This window comes from Protopterus annectens, chromosome 9.part0 (assembly GCF_019279795.1).
Source record: "Protopterus annectens isolate FY-2018-M chromosome 9.part0, PAN1.0, whole genome shotgun sequence".
NCBI lineage: Eukaryota > Metazoa > Chordata > Ceratodontiformes > Protopteridae > Protopterus > Protopterus annectens.
The window spans coordinates 931,723,017-931,740,269 of NC_056743.1; the positions used below are offsets into that span (position 1 = coordinate 931,723,017).

General features: G+C 37.5%; 1 protein-coding gene across 3 annotated transcripts in view; it reads right to left on the bottom strand.

Annotated features, from left to right (window-relative positions):
• The window catches only part of LOC122811674 (zinc finger CCCH domain-containing protein 10-like), a 3,783,075-nt gene that overhangs the window by 3,675,303 nt on the left and 90,519 nt on the right, over positions 1-17,253 (bottom strand). The window contains exon 2 of one of the 3 annotated variants that reach the window (XM_044083672.1): positions 13,776-16,411. The exons of the other annotated variants lie outside the window; for them this stretch is intronic. Within the exon in view, the coding sequence (XP_043939607.1) occupies positions 15,126-16,352 (1,227 nt within the window). The 5' untranslated portion in view covers positions 16,353-16,411 and the 3' untranslated portion in view covers positions 13,776-15,125. Of the gene's footprint in view, positions 1-13,775; positions 16,412-17,253 lie in introns of those variants that run through there. 3 annotated transcript variants of the gene reach the window in all.

Genomic DNA, 17,253 nt, shown 5'->3' on the forward strand with positions numbered 1-17,253 from the left:
TGCATTTTCTAAAGGATGTGAAGTCATACTCAAATATATGCAGTTTAGTGACTTCAGTCCTCAGATTATCCCAGTGATTTGCCAGAAAATCACAAACTTTATGAGGAACAGACCAAAAAACTGAGCCGAAAATATGGACAGTTGAGATGTATGCTTTGGACTCTAAGTATCCCATTAAGGATAAATTTATTTCTGCAGTGTCAGCCAGCTCACTCCAGCAAAATCCCTTACAAATCTTGCAGTCAACTGCCAAATGGGGAACATGCAAGACCATGCATTCAATGTGATCAGCAGGCAGTATCTTGTGCCAGCACAAAGCATTTTTAAAGCTCATTTTTTTCCACTTCCAAGAAAATAAACCACACCAACACTTGCATAACTACTACAAAAGTATGTCAATTAATTCAATCCATTTCAAACTATTTTGCATTATTTCAAACCACTTCACACCAACTAGTTTTCAAAAGGCAAGTTCTTCGAAAATTAGAAAAGAGCTGCTTCCTATAAGAAAGTAAAGGCAATCAGGAAAAATGTTTAGTATCTCTAAACTCAAATTCACCACCACTAATGTTAAACAATTTTAAAGTCTAATCTACAACAAATATAATAGACTGAAAACAGTATACAGAGTTGTTGTTCCAGGAGGGGAAATGCAGAAACTGGAGAGATAAAGGCTCTAAATATACAAAAAAAGCTCAAAAAAAGGTTGTAAACACTAACTAGCTGGAAATGTCACTTGAGATTAAAAGTTTAACAACCAAAAATTAACTATATTAGTTGAAGTACATTAAGGTTGTGGTGCACTTAGTTGCACTTAAACAAGCCTGGGCAGAAAGGCAGCAAACAAGATTTGAAGTAGTTAGGGCAAATGCAAAAGCAGCGTCACTGGCACAAGTAGTAAGCACACTTGCCTTTAGTGCAAAGGTCAGTTCTATTGCCCACACCAGGAAGACTGACTGCCGACATTGCAGTGCAGCATCACAGGGGTACTGTATTCAAGTGTCTCCTTCGGATGAGATGTTACACTGAGGCTCCATAAGCCTGAGTTGGTGGTAGCTCAAGTGGAAGTAAAAGATCCCACAGCACATTCTAAAAACAGCGGGATAAATTCCTAGATGCCATGGCCAAATTTCCCCTAGTAGTATAAAATACTACTAGGGGTCTCCCCTGAAAAGAGGCCACTAGCCTATTTAGACTAACCTTGTCAATAAAGGCTAAATAAAAACTATATATTATGCAAAGGAAAAATTCTTAAGGGGCTTAAGGCTGGAAGTTGTCAGTCAGATCAGACAAGTAGCTTAGACAATCCACGTGTCTGACTGGATGGACTGAATGAACAGGATTATTAGTTTCTTTGTCATTACAAGATGTATGGCACCTCTAATTGTTACCTGCAGTTAAACGAGTGGTTACTTTAACAGCATGAGTTGGACTTACTTTTTTTTGGTCTTACCTTTTCACCTGACCTTCCAGCTTGTCCCTCCACCATAAGACAAGTCATTCCCTTTGCTACAGCCACCTTCACCCCCATTTCAGACATCCACGTAGTAAGGAATTGGATTTGCAGCATATGCATTACCTTCCCCATGTATGCTTTTAACTGACTGAAGGAAACATGTAATGGGCTCCCCTATACTGTCCACACCTCCATATGTGATACTACCTTGCCCCACTTCAGACTGCATCCACATATTAAGCTGGTCTATACTAATTTTTATATTAGTGTCTGCACCCAACCCCTCCCTCCCAGGACTGGTGAGTAAACTGCCTCTTCACTCCTTCCTTGTACCAGATCCAACAGGCAAGAAGCTAACTGAAATTGGACTGCCTAGGTCATAATCAAGGCTTTATATGCTTTTAAGCATATTCCACTGGTGTGGTTAATTAGATTATAAGCACATTGTTCCCAAAGTGTACAAGGAACTTCCTAGACCTTAAGAAGGAATGTTAATTCCACACCATAGAGCAATCATTCCTGACCAAGATCACTGACTGTGCTCTCACATTTCACTGAGGTTCTTGGCAAAGGCTACCACTTGGGTAGTCCACAGTACTTGGTAATAACTAATTACTTTGTTTTACAGAAGGACAAAATGGCTACCCTAGCTGTTCTAAAGAGACTTACATCAAGCAGGTCTTTTAGGCTGCAAAATATTAGAATTGACAACTCTTTTGAAGAAGGGTATATTTGAAGTTCCCAATATCAAATATTGCTGGAAATATCGGCAAACAAAGATATGCAACCCCCACATCACAAGTAGACACTATAAAGTGCAAACTAAAATTTTAAGCAGCACAGGTGAGTCACAAATAAGGAATTTTAGTCAATTCAATGCAGACACAACTCTTTATCACAATTAAGATCAACAGAGAATATGCTGTGTACTCACTGCTACCAATGGGGAATACTTGTTACCCAAGTTGTATTACGCCTCAGACATTAAGAGCTTTACACTGACCTACTTAATGCAACACTATTTACTGCAGGCTGTAACTATTTGTATTAGATTTGAATCATTCTCACTGGTTTAATTTAAAAAAACTGCTCTGGAACCAATAGAAAGTTTTCAAACACTGTATTACCAGGCTTGCAGGCCTGCAACAAGCAATCATAAGGGTTCTTTCTTCCTAGTGCACAAAGGAAAAACTAAAGATCTTACGATTCTACTAATTACTCTTTTATACTACTTTTTACCTCTCTACTCACTCCCCTTGAGAAGCTAATCTCTAAACACCTTTGTTAATACCCTCTGATATTAATATAAAACTGTGTATGTGTATATATTTACTGAATCAATTATATCTTCATGAATGTTTTACTAAACTAGAACTCCCCTATCTTTTACTGTGAAATTGAATTAGAGTAATTGTCCTTCCTAGTATATAATCTCAATTAGTATAATCTAGATTGAACCATGTTTTCTGTTTGTATTTTACTAACTACTTACTTTCTTTATGTAAATAATTTGTTTTGTATTAACTTCAGTGTGGAGCTTTTCTCCCCGGGCCTCTGCTGAAAATGGTAATGTATCCAGATGGACTAGCCTGGTAAACGAATGTAAAATAAAAACTGTAGGGTACTGTAATAATGACTGAAATTATATTTTCTACACCCTTGGAATGTTTTGGTTTCTCAACAGTAATTCAGAAGTGGCAAAGGCAGTGCCATGAGTACCATCACGGTACAGGGGGTTTGGAGAGCCTCCCCTTTAAACATTTTACTGAAAACTTCATTGAAAACCACTCTGCCTTACGACAGTATCAAAACTTTGAGTTGGGAGTTTTAACATTAAAGTTGTGTAAAAACAAGTAAATGTTATAAAAGCTGCAGCAGTGTACAAGGATGCAACAGATTATTTTAGTTTGAAACACACAGGATGCTTACCAAGAGGTATTCAGAAAAAGCTACCCAGATATATAAATGCTATTAACGCAAAATTCATGCCTAACCAATTAATAAGACAAAGATTTGAGAATTTTTTTTTATTTTCCTTTACCATAAAAATGCTACAAATTATTATGCCAACATTACTATGGTGTTTTGACTGAAGTGAGCAGTGGAATAAAAAAGCTGTTTTGGGTATTTAATAAAGAAAATGACATTACAGGCATAGCTGTGTGTGCACAAAGTACTTGTATGATATCATGTATGGTTAAAACTAAAAAGAAACAGAAATAATTTCACTGTGTGAACTGGGGTGGTGGTTAAAGGAATGCAAAGGGTATCAATGGAATGAAAGTTATTCTGAACACCAGAATACTATATAGTCTTTCAGTTAAGTAAAATAACCAATAACAAATGGACTTGGGTAAAATACAGTGTCAGCATTTTAAGCAATACTTGGTATCTGTAGCTTCATTCAACAGACTTGCAGGACAGTCAAGTTAATATGCCAAAGGATTCCAAACTGGTGTGGAAATCTAGGACAGGAATATGAATTTGTGTTTAAAAATAATGCACCCATTACAAGTGATTTAGCGATACTTATGTTTCACCTTTGCACTACATCAGGTAGTGCTCCATGTACCAAAATTTTCACATCGTAGGTAAGGGTGTTGACAGTTACTTTTGCTCAAGAAAAACTTTTTTATAGTAGCGCTTTCTCAAGGACATCATGGCAACAAAACCGTAAAATGCAACCACATACTTCAATAGGCTCACTCACTACAACTCATGCGCACAGGTGCTCTCATTAAACTCTTTGGACAGACTGATCTACGGTGCATCAGGATGGATCATGCTAAATTTATGAGCCATGGTATATAAAGTGTATGAAGCTTTTTATTTAAAAAAATAGCCCAAACAAATACTAAATTACACCATCACAAAATGATTGCATCACCTAAGTCACTAGATGCCAGAATGTACCCAAGTTCAAAACTAAATCACTATAATCTGCAGGGTAAAATAATGCATACTACCACCTCTTAAGTTAATGGATTGCTAGAGACATTTTTCTTCACTTAAATAACTAAATAGATGTTAGAAATACACCTCTAGCTAGTTCAAAGTTTTTACTCAAGAGCAAGGTCAGAAGCCTTTTTGTGAAGAATCATCTGTCTGAGTAAAGCCATTAATTTACTTATGTAATCACTGTTTGGGTATCGGGTCCTTCATTACATGTGAATGGAATATACTTGATACATAGGTAATCTGTGTGATGAAAAACAGTTTTCCATGCTCTGCACAGAGAACTTTTATATCAGTCTCAAGTCTGGCTGCAATCACTATTTGGTAAACATTATGCAAGAATCAAAATATGCATTAACCTCCCCTCAAGGGGATTGTTGTACAATATAACTGTGCACAATCAAACATTCTTGTGTTCAATGTTGGTGAAAGTGTTCCTTAATTCTGGACTGTCTAGAAAAAGTCTGGACTGTTGGCAACCCTTACTAACAACTGTACACCAGTCATTACTATTTTAGCACTAACTTAACTCTGCAATCAGACTCTACAAGCAGTTTTTCATTGATGTAAAGATGTGAAAAATTAGATATAAAATTAAGTTTCGAGTTGCATGCTGAGCAACAAAGGTAAAAGCTGTCAAACAGTTATCAATTTAGACTTTTAAATACATATCCTTAGTGACATTTTTTGTGCTGCAACATACAAAAATGAATTCTTCCATTACAATTATGCTGCATCTGCTCATTATGGGTGTTTATTATGCAAGTTATCCTAGTAACAATATCTCCAAATCTCGTGAGAACATGTTAAATCATTTCAAAGATCCAGGCATTTATATACAAGGAAAGCCAAAATATTTTCTCAGATTTCTTGTACACAGAAAACAGCCCATGTTCCCAGGTGATGTCCACTCTGTCATGATGCCTATCCATACTTCAGGTGTCATACGCATATTTTCTTCCAAACTTCAAAAGTACAAATTATTTTCCAATAAAAACAAACTTATGTAACAAGAAGCTGGCAGCATGCATATTTTTCAGTGACACACATGGTTAACACCTCTTTAATGTGTACTAAGAATGCTGCAATATTTTAGCCATGCCACCACCACCTGCCAATCAAAAAACTTGCTGATGAACGTTTTCCCAACAGAAATGCATTACTTGTTCCAGATGTACTCTGCACTCAAGCGAGAAACGCACTGTTCAGCCAGAAACAAGCCACATATGAGCTAGCCTGAGCCAAAGTCAGCTCAAGTACACTCAGGATAAACATTAAACTGCTGTTTGAAATAAAACAGTTACGCTGCAAGTGTGTGTGTGTGCGAAATAAAGGAGAATAGCTAGGTCAGGAGCTAAATTAAAGTGACTTATACAGCAAGTGTGCTTATGCAAAGGGTTGCATTAGAAGCACAGTCAAGAGGTTAGAGCAAGACTGGAAGGGAAGGGGGGTATCAACAATTAGTTTCCTCAAAACATCCACCTCTGTGTAAGTCAAAGCTGACAGAATAAGCAAACTACTTGTATCTAGAACGTATTCTCTAAATGACGACAGCAGCAGCAGTAATGTCCTTCACAGCAGCCTTCTAGTCCCTCTGAGACCATAAACCTATATAGGGTTTGGGAATACGCAACTCTCTGCACTCAAGAATGAGAAAACAGATAACAGAGAATGAAGCAGTGTCCCTGCAACTAAGGACGACACCTCCAAAGCTAAATTTTGCAGACAAGGAACACAAACGAGTACATCCCTGAAAAGTTTCAGAAACACTGTTAAGTTAACCTCACAGAAAGCAACTATGAATGCTCACATTTTCAACAAACGTAAAAATCTTGCATGACAGCAAAGCATAATATTACTTTGAGGACACAAAGCACACTAAAAATAACATGACTATTCAATTGGACAATTAGACAGAAAGAGAAATTACTATTTTTTACATTGCTAAAATAACATCACTTTCCAGTTTCTGACCACAGCAGTCTTTTATGCTTTAAAAACAGAAATTTCTAATTTAGTAAGCTCAAGTACCTCTGATTGACATTTGAAGTCAGTGCCTATTCATCGTTCACTTATTTTCCTCAACTTAAGACTGCCTATATACTTTCTATTATTTTAGCAGCTTTATGGACCTCCCCAACCTGCCTATCCTGGCCCCTGTACATCTACTGACACCATTCATTCTCCCAACCAGCAATGGACAGGGAACTTGAGAACTGCTAGTCATAATTTATCTGCGATTTGAAACAATCTATGTCATAACAGTACAAGTACTACCAGTCATCTTTACTCCAAACCCACGGTACTTACACGCATACGCCACATTTCCCTTTTTCATGTAGCTTGAGACTGTCCACAAGGCAAATATAAGGTGTTAAAGCTCACGGTCTTGTTCATTACTCAGCTCTCACTGGCTGGCTCCTCCAGCACTGGAGTGAGCCAGCTTACATAACCAGCAGTTCTAACAAATGCAGAAAGGAAAGACTTTTCCCTCTAAAGAAATCTCAGAAAGTCAAAATTATATCAACAGAAATTGTACAAACAGGAAAATATTTAAATCCAGTTTTCTTTTATGCGGCTTACTTGGCTGGATAAACAACTTCTGGGTGAAGCTGTCCTTTAAAGGTAGCCGAAAAACACCACTGAAATGTAATGACATTTACAATGAACAATTTCAATTTTTTGTCATGGTGGCAACCCATACATACAGATCAGGGTTTGGCAAAGTCACTCACTACCTGCACACTACTCAACCAAGTCTCCTAAAAGAATAGTCCATAAGGGCAGCCACTAACCACTGCTGCCCTAAAGACACACAATTGCGGTGGGATTTTTGTAACTTAAAAGTCTGCTGCTTCACGATTTCCTCTAATTTTAAAAAGGACATCCTTAAGCTTGTCCCAATAATTAACTGCTACATACGCCCCTTTAATGAAGAAAGTGAAACAACTGGGCATTATCACCACCACCAGAACATTCAAGTCAAAGGTGCATAAGGGGTATTAAAAAAAAAAAAAGCAGTACTTAAAAGGAAACACTTTAACCTCCAAGGTAATCAACCTGATCCCAAAATTACTTTGCCAAATACTACCTATCAATGTCTCTAAAATTCACTTCCATTTTTTTCCCTATCACAACATATCAAGGTTCTACCATTTTGCCTGTTCAAAGTTTAAACAGCTTTAGGAAAAATCTGTCTTACCTCTGCATGATCCAGGCTAGATTCAACCTTCTCTGTAGTTCTTACCGGTATGTCACTTTTATGAGAAGAATAGGAGCGAGTCAATTGGCTAGTCTGAGTACATAAACTACTTTCATGACTGGTAACAGAGTTACTGCTTTCAGCAATGTAACTGATAATTTAGACAGCTTGAAAATAAAAGCCTTTGAAGAAACAAGCAGCCACCACAAAAATGAACAAAGCTGCTATAGAGTTGGCAAGTCTCGACACCGCATGAAGAGTAAGGCAAAGGTCCAGCCATTCTAGAAGGCCTAAAGATTTTGCTACTTAAAACCCTGCTATTTTTGCTAGCTTGTACTGAAGGTTTAAATGTACAAGGCAATCTTCAGTTAACAAATCAGGGTAAAAAAAAAAAAAGTAGTCAGGGCTTCTAAATGGCTGAAATGCCATTGGCTCACAGCACGGACATGGTAATAAAAACTCCCTCATATCTAGGATGTGTCTTGAGAGAAACGCATTCTGGGGGAAAACAGATAACTAATAAAGAAAAAACTTCCAATATGGCAAGCCTCACAATGGTCACTTGGTATTGTATTTCAATTTATTTTACCCAAAAAACAATCAATGACTGAAATTCTGCAGATTTTCAGGGGGGGATTCCCTTTATTAGCTTATAACAGTCACATACTAATCAAGAAGCATCTACCAGTTCTGCCAGTGCCTTTTAATTTCTTCCACAGCTGCTAGCACAGAGGAATAAGACTAAAAGTAGTCAGTAAGCTGCTTCTTGAAGTCCAGGGTTTGATATTCTCAGCCTCTATTTGCCTACTGTGCGACTCCAAGCAAGTCAGGTAACCAGACAATGATTCCAGAGAGGCCATTAAAAAGCAAAACTTTTAATTATTACCTTGTTAAATAAAACAAAAAGTCACAGTTTAAACTGTCACACAATCAAGCTGTTAAATGTTTTTTTTTTTTTTTTTTTTTTGTATGTAGCAGTTATACTCAACAGCACATCCTACTGAAGCTAAAATACTTAAATAGATAGAGGTCTTAAAATGACCCTGGTAATACGAATATCATGTTCTGATCAAAAAAAAAGAAAGAAAAGGGATGTGATGCCTACCACAGGCAAGTTTCAGGTCTTTAAGTACCACCTATAACCAAACTAAAGCTCCCAAGGCAACCCTGAAAAGCAACCATCTGACAATCACAATAAAAGGCACTAATGTATGCTGAATGACAAGCGTGCCATATCAAAAGTAGGCACGGTATGTATAAAATGAACTATACAAGCCAGAATTTAGCAGAAAGCTGCTCACTTAGACTTACAGCTTTAACACTTAAATCACATATGACACATCAAAACAGACTTGTCCTTTCACCAGAGTCTCAACAGATTTGTTTAGTTTTGGCATCACAAAATCAACAATTACAAATACACGCACTCAATACATTTCAGGTGCTAGTAAAGAAGGCTTTCATTTTTTTTCTTTTTGAGGTGGAGAACTTCACCCATTGAACATAATGTCAGTTTAAGGCATACTAGTTAAGTTTCCAACAAATCAAAACTACAGTTAGTAAAGTGATTCTTCCAGCTACATCAGATTTGCATTTTTTACATGCTGTTTTTATAAGCAACTGTATTTCATTAACCAAAACTACAAAACATGGCAACTATGTTGTAACCACAATTTTATTCAGCACAGAAACTTCTACAAAATCAACAAAAGGTTTTTTTTACAACTCTTTTAAACAGCCAAGAGTAACTAAAAACAGAACAGAACACACAAGCACAAAAGACAATTTTTTGCTTATTTTGAAGCAGTCACAAAAGCCTTATGCAAGCTGACTGGGAACAAAAGCAAAACATTTCATCTTTTAGTTGCACATCACATTTACTTGGCTGTAAAGGAGTAAGAATAAAACCCCCTTTTTCATGACAAAAGTGAAGAAACTAAAAATGCGCTCAAGATATTGTAAAGACAAAATTTAAAGCTCAACACTAATCCCAACTTCAGATTTTTTTTATATACAGATAAAGTTTGAGTCTGTAAATGGATAAAAACTCCATAAATATAATGCTTTATTTTTAAATTCATTATACCCGGCACACTTGTGGATCCACCTTGTGGTGCGCATTTGAGGGTGCGTGTGATAAAACTCACTTTTGACAGGAAGCACATTTCAGTTTCCTTCGCTAAAATTCCCTGTTACACTGGGCAATGTGTTAACATAAGGCACAAGGACATTACAGAGGATGCAGTCTATTACAGTCAGCGACACAATCTATTACAAGCTTTGTCTAAATGATCAATCAGAAAATTAAACAATGAAAGTAATAACAGATGTATAATGCTGTCCCAATGACTAACATAGGCCCACCACAGTTGGACAAACAATGCTGATCTTCAGCAAAGCAACAAAGGCCGCCCAGTTTTTGTTTCAAAATTATATAGTCTCCTCTCAAATTCCTTCAAGTATCTGGATGAAAACAGTCAGTATTTTCTCCAATTCAATTTACTATACTGCAAGTTCTAACACACCCATGTTCTTACCTTTTTTCAGCAGGGAAAGGTAGCCAAACACTTTGTAATGGCAAGACTGTACAATGAAATATACAAGAGCATTAAGTCAACTTAAATGAGGGGGTTTACAGAAAGAAAATGTACAGCGACCTTACAAACAGGAACTGGGAGCAGAAATACAAAAATGATGCTGTCTTCATATGTATAATAAATACCCTGTTCTAATAAAGGAAAAGCAAGCAGAGATGAGAAAAATCTTTACTTCTGACTTTGAACAGCTTTAGTATTGTTGCCAGTGTAGAACTAGGAACAGAACGTCGGACACTAAACAATAACTTTATATAAAATACATTAAAATGGGTATGTGAATAACGTCATGACAGATGGACAGCACAGAAGAAAAAGGTGATGGAAGCAGCTGTTTGGCAATATATGTTGTACAGCCAGCCAGACATTAGACTTGGAATCTGTGCTACATGCACAGACAACCTGATATTTGAATAGTATACTTGCTTGGAAGAAACAGATCCAGGATCATCAAGATAAAGGAATAAATCAGTAGGTGAAGAAAGGGCCAAAAAGCAGCTTACTGCAGGAAAGTTTAAAAAACAATTGAAAAATAATTCAAATAAAAGAATGGTGTGCAAGAAAACAATACAACCTAGCAATTCTGCTTCAATTAATTAACTAAAAACACATGCCAGACTGTGTAAAGAAATATAAATGCTTCACATGTTTAAAAAAGTCAACACTTTATACAGAATGTTGTCGCAGAGGATTAAAATACAGGACAAATTAGAATTATTACTATTACTTAAGTCAAGAACAAGGAAAGCAACTTGTGTCCCACTTCATGGGGCAGTCACAGGTCCAATACTTTTTAGTGTACTTTTTAGACATCTCGGAGTACAAACAGCAGGACTAACCACAACAGTGATGACATGGTTACAGTAAAAAAGAAATGGGTTGGGGGGAGGACTGTGAGGAAGGATTAGTAAAGTGTGCCCAAACAGAAGAAAGGTGGCAGTAAGGGGTTAACATAGAAAAATAAAAAGTACTACATTTGGCCCACAAAAAATAAACAAATGAAATAAAAAAAATGAAAACTCTGATGTGAAGTAGTACCAGTAGGAAGAATGTAAATGAAGTCTTCATTATTAGCAAAATATTTTGCTGGACTAGATCATAAGAAATACAGTGAGGACAGTGACAGTATAAAAATGCTGGGGACGTAAATGTAGTAAAGTTAGCGCCACTCTATCAGGCCACATTGTTAAATGGTCTGTGCAGACCTGGAGGCCATATAAGGGCAGACATCTGGTTAAGAAAGTTCAAAGAAAGCCACTGGAAAAAGGCAAGGAATGGAAAGAAAAGCAAGTTCAATAGAGAAGATGGGTTCTACTCACTACAGATCAGAAAAGACAGTGTGACAAGACCCTAGTTCACATCATCATGTATAAGATATGTGAAAACATCATTCTGATTACTAAGAACTGAAGAAGGGCACAGATATAGCACAATGCGGGGACTAACTGCTTCCTGGATCTCAAACTTCTTCCCAAATTAAGTAGCAGACTAAAGGAAGTAGTGATGGAAACAGACTCCACAGTGGTATTAAAGAAGGCATGGAGCAGGTGATGCAGAGCGGCCCACAGTGGCACTCAAAAGGCAAATGAAAAGCTGACAGAGATGAAGGAAGGAAGATGGAATGTTAAATACACTTAAAGGTCGAACCAGATAGGCTGTCCTCTCTGAATGTCAAGCAAATGCAATACAAAATAAAACTGTAGTAGCAGTAAATTTAAGCAGACATGCGCAGAGATGGGGCTGCACCAAGATCCTCTCTTCCTCCCAAAATGGAATTATAACACGAGTAACTGAAACAATCACTAATTAAAAAAAAAAACCATTAATAGCTCCATGAATCCAATGCCTACAGCAATGCTTAAGACACTTACAGCAAGTGGATATGACGTCCACAAACAAGCATCACTGGCTTTCTCACATAAAAATCACAAAATGTCTTGCCTTCAAAACTTTATGAAATAGGCAGTATTGGACCACTGTGGTTCTCTTGGCTCAACCCCTGGAACTACACAAATTATTCCCCATCGCAACTGACTGGCAATTAGTGCAGAGAACTAAAGCTCTCACTTGCTGAAGAGATGCTTCTTTAGCCAAAAATACAAGGTTTGAATCCTTTAACCTTCATATGCTTACTGTGTGAACTTCAAGTCACTTATTCAGACAGTGTCTTAGGGCAACTGGGGATTTGGGCTAGGCTCCTTAAAGGTCTCCTGGACTGCAGGTTTAGTAACTACCTATGAACCTAACTGCTACAGTGACTCAGGTTGGTCTTCTCTCAGACATCAGCTCAGGTTAAGAGGAGAGATCACAGTGCAACTGCAAATGTAAATTACGCAAAAGAGGCAAGACAGGCGCTGATGCCAGACATTAAAAAAAAACTGTAGGAAGCAAGTTCAGTACATAAAAGAAAAGTTTGAAAAGTTAAAAAAAAAAAAAAAAAAAGGCAGGAAATTGTCTTCATAGCTTAGTTGTGTGTGTGAACTTAAATGATGCCACTATAGAAGGTGAAATGTCTGAAAACATATTACAAACGTTCAGGTTAAGTATACAATTTACCTGTAAAATTCTAGTAGTTCAAAAGGAGTTGGTACCAATTTACTTCCGATAACCAGGCTGGTGTACAGATTTCACAACAAGACAGTCTGGCCGCAAGGCAAGAGAGACCAGACTTTACCATTTTCATGCTGTACTGCCACGTGTAGAATTTTGTGAAGCTAGGAACAACATTTTCTTGCTGCACAGGTATGTTCATAATTATGTGATGTTAAGAAAAAGGCAATTAAAGCAAGCCCTCTAGCTAGGCTTGGTGTTACTGCCCAATACATTAAAAGCACAGCAATGCCCTAAAGATAACAAAAGTACCAACATATAATTTTTAATTTATCTATGAACTACTAACTACCTACACTTGAAATTAGAACCAAGCTTCCAATAACCTTTCAAAAATCTTGACAATCATTTGAAATACACACATCAAAATCAAATAAATCCAACACCAGTGTACTGCCTGGGGAATAAATATTGTTATTGTGTATAAAGAAACTGTACTAAAGTTTAAACAATATTTTTGGCAACAACCTCTCTTGTTATACTGACTGGAACAAGAAGAAAGTGTAGAACTGCCCCCGGATGTATGAAGAAAACTGTTCCTGTGTCTGTGCTAAAGCCAAATTATTTTTCTCTGGTTTATGTCAACACCCCCACCTCCTTTTTGCACAGCAACAGTGGCTGGCACCATGAAAAACCCTCAATGCAGACAATCTCTGCTCCTCAGTACTTAAATGAAATTGCCAGCCCTAACAGTAATAAATTTACAAGTTGGTCTTTACCCAGTGTCAGTGCTATTCTTCTCTTTTGTGATGTCATAACTACTATCATGGGTTCACAATGCCAGAGAGAATTATAGTAAAAACGTACAGGACCATAGCTCTCAACCTTCCATCAAAAAATGAGAAACACTAGCCCTCAATGTGGAACAAATGGGCAAAATGTGAAATGCATACTAATGGCTAACAACTTCAACTAGGAAGGCCATAGGATGGTTAAAATACAATGGTTTTGCTTATAAAGAAGATCTTTTACTGAATTAATATGATTTGTTCTTATTTACCATAGATTTCACTTAAAAAAAATTCCTAACACTGAATGTGTGACAGAGTCTTTCAATGCAGAACAGTGAGGAATATTAACTTTAAGACCCCAAATGAAGTACATTCCTTGTAATGAGGTACACTTGAGAGGTGTGCACAGGACATCTAAAACTGAAATGTCAGGAACAGTGTGTGCAGTAATACATTCTATATCACACGAAGCAAACCTTCTTAATCCATTACTACCGCATCATGCATCTCTGATGGTGGTGCTTTCTGAACTGTACATACAGGCAAAATATCAGAGTAAAAGTGGAAAGTGAGCAATAAAGCTCCGACATTCCTAAAACTGCATAAAACCTTATGACATTATTAAAACTGCTAGCTCACTTAAAAAAACTCTACAATTATATTTTAAATATATTATGTTTCTACAGATAACATTGCCCAAACTAGGCTTTTCATTAATCCATGCAGCTGACAGTACTGACAAAGGATTTTGACAAGTATACAGATGCATGTTTTGAAACAGTGCATACTGTCAAATGCATTAACGAAACAAAGTTGCATGCACGTTCTCAAAATAGATAGTACCACATTAATTCCCAATATCTTCTGTTGATAACTTTCCAACAACTCTGCAGTCCTAGAACCCAACATCAAAAAGCTGAAACTATTACAAACTACAAAACAGTGGCAGCAGACAGTCATAGGCTCTTTGTCGATGTATTCTCACTACACGCAACTCCAGCTGATTCTACTAAATGGTATTTACTTCTAGCAGTAATGAAAGGAATACCAGGCAAACCCATTGGCAGACCAATGTAACAGCAAAAATAAGACCAAAGCAAATGATTTCTTCACATTTGCCCACATTACAATATTTAAGGCTACCAATAAAAGTCAATGCTATGCTAATGACAGACAATTACAGCAAAAAAAAAAAAAAAAAAAAAAAAAAAAAAAAAACTATATAAAAATCAAGAAAAGGTCAGCTTTGCAAGTGGCAAACAAAAGAAACCAGCCCATTCTGGAGGAGAAAAAGGATTAAAAAAGTACCAAAACACAGACCTACTGGCAAAATGCTACTTCTGGGATTAAACACAAAATATTTATGACACTGGTGTTAGCCTTACACTCTGTGATACAACTAGGCAGGATACCACAAGGGAACGGGTATGGTTTTATTTCAAGAATTGGGCGGCACCACAAGACAGCTACCATGATGTTCTTTCCATCATGCTCTATAACGAAATTAAGTAAGACACAATAGGGATACAAGCATGACTTTCAGTTACTTCAAGGAAATGGCTGTGCTACTGAAACAGTTACATTGGTGTAATCCTCATGCTCTGAGATGCAATTGGATATGTCACCATAGGGCTAGAAGCATGGGTCATAGTCATTCCAGGAATGGCCTGTGCCATTGAAACAGCTACAGAGGCTACAGATACAGCAACTTGTGCCATGGACACAGGAGGAGCCATTCTTTGTGCAATGGTCTGGGCTAATGCAGCAGACAGAGGTGTAATATCAGGGGTCAGATGAGCTGCAGCAGGAAGTGCTGCATTGGTTGATGCTGCAGCACCAGCTGCAGCCACCAAGTCCTGCTGGTTAACCTGCCGTGGCTGTAATGCCTGGCTGCTTAAGGTTGTGTGGGTCTGCGCAATACCATGATTATAATTCTGCGCAATACCATGATTATAATTAGTCACAGTGCCAACAGTGGATGCCAATGACTGCTCAGTAGCAGCAGGAGTAGAAGTGAGAGAAAATATTTTGGCCTGAGTGCGAAACTGGGCATTCTGCTCTAAGAGAAAATCATTTGTAGCCAACAGATTTGAAACTTGTTTTTTAAGTTCCTCTACACGTCTACGTAACATAATGTTCTCTTGCTCCAGAATGCAGTAATCCACTGTACGAGTTGTGGAGATGCTGTAGTCATACGTGTCGTAACGAGCATCTTCAATCCTCCTCCTCTTCAAAACTAAGTCGTGCTCATCAAAACGGTCCTCATCATAATGGGAATCATTAACCATATACCTTTCATAACGCCGTACAGAATTTATGGTGGAAAGTGCTTGATCCCGAGGCAGTCTATCTATGGCCCTAGGTTCATACTCATAATCCCTTTTTAAGTGTCGGAACTTGCATTTAGCACCACGTTGACAATCCTCCTTCAGATAATCTCGACACAGTGGCACTTCACCTTTCCCAAGGTCAGCAGTTGACCGGCCCAGTCCAGTAGCTGCTACTGAACGAAGAGTTGGTGGAAGCCCCCCTGTCTGTCGGCAATATTCTTCCTCCTCTTTAGTGGCATGAATGAACTTACAGTTTGGTCGGGTGCATTCTTTATTCTGGAAATCATGACAAAAGAATAACTCATTTTTCTTTACACCCATATCTGACACCTCACTAGTATCAGGATGGCGGAATCTGCAACGCTTGCCGCGCCTGCAAACATTGCGCAGGAAATCTCTGCAGATATCATCTGTGCCAGGCGCTACTTCATCGCTGCTGTTGCCGCTAACTGCATAGTTATCTCGATCTGGCATTTTAGGAGCTTGCGTTCCAGATATCTGCGCTAGTCAGGCAAAAAAATGTGCTCAGCAAACTGCAAAGAGAGAAGAATTGTCTTTTTAACCAAGATGGAAAAACAAGACTCTAACAAAAGTATACAAACTAAAAACTACTAAAAAACTGTTTCAATTTCCTTATCCAGTTTCTTTTGTTTGGGCATACAAAAATGTAAAGTACTTGAAAAAAAAAAAAAAAAAAAAAACTCCATTCCAGTATGAACCTAATTTGGACTATTCACAATGAATACCCACTGATGGCAGCATAAATAATGTGCAGTCACTCAGGCTTGCATCTAAGAACATTTCTTTCCCAAAAGTGGCTCCAGCAACATAGCTTTGTGAATATGGGAAAAAAATTACACACACTGATAGCCATACACTGTCACTCAAAAGGCGAATAGGTAACAACACATCCCACTACGAATAAAAAATCTCCATTCAGTACTTCAACTATTGTTACAAAACAAATTTCTGCAAAAATATAGCTTTTGGACAAGAATTCCATAAGTAAAAGCAGATTAACATTCTTGGTACATTACTGTAAACTAGTATGTTTGAGTTGCATGTACATCACATTACCACATTTTAACAGCTATATAATCATATTGGCTTTATGCATCTAATCTTCAAATAAGCTCCCGAGCTATGCCTCTCACTTAGAAAACTTATCTCAATGAGCATGAGACTGTATGACGATCCCAATACCCTATAAAGCAAAATAAGCTTTCAAACGTTTCCAAAAAAATCACAAACCGATCACGTGCATGTTCATACAAACATGCACCTAACAGGCTACTCCAATATAGTGCTACCCTTTTTGCTCATCAGCGAGAAGCAGAGAACCACCATAAACAGGAATAATCCCAGTTTGGAAGGT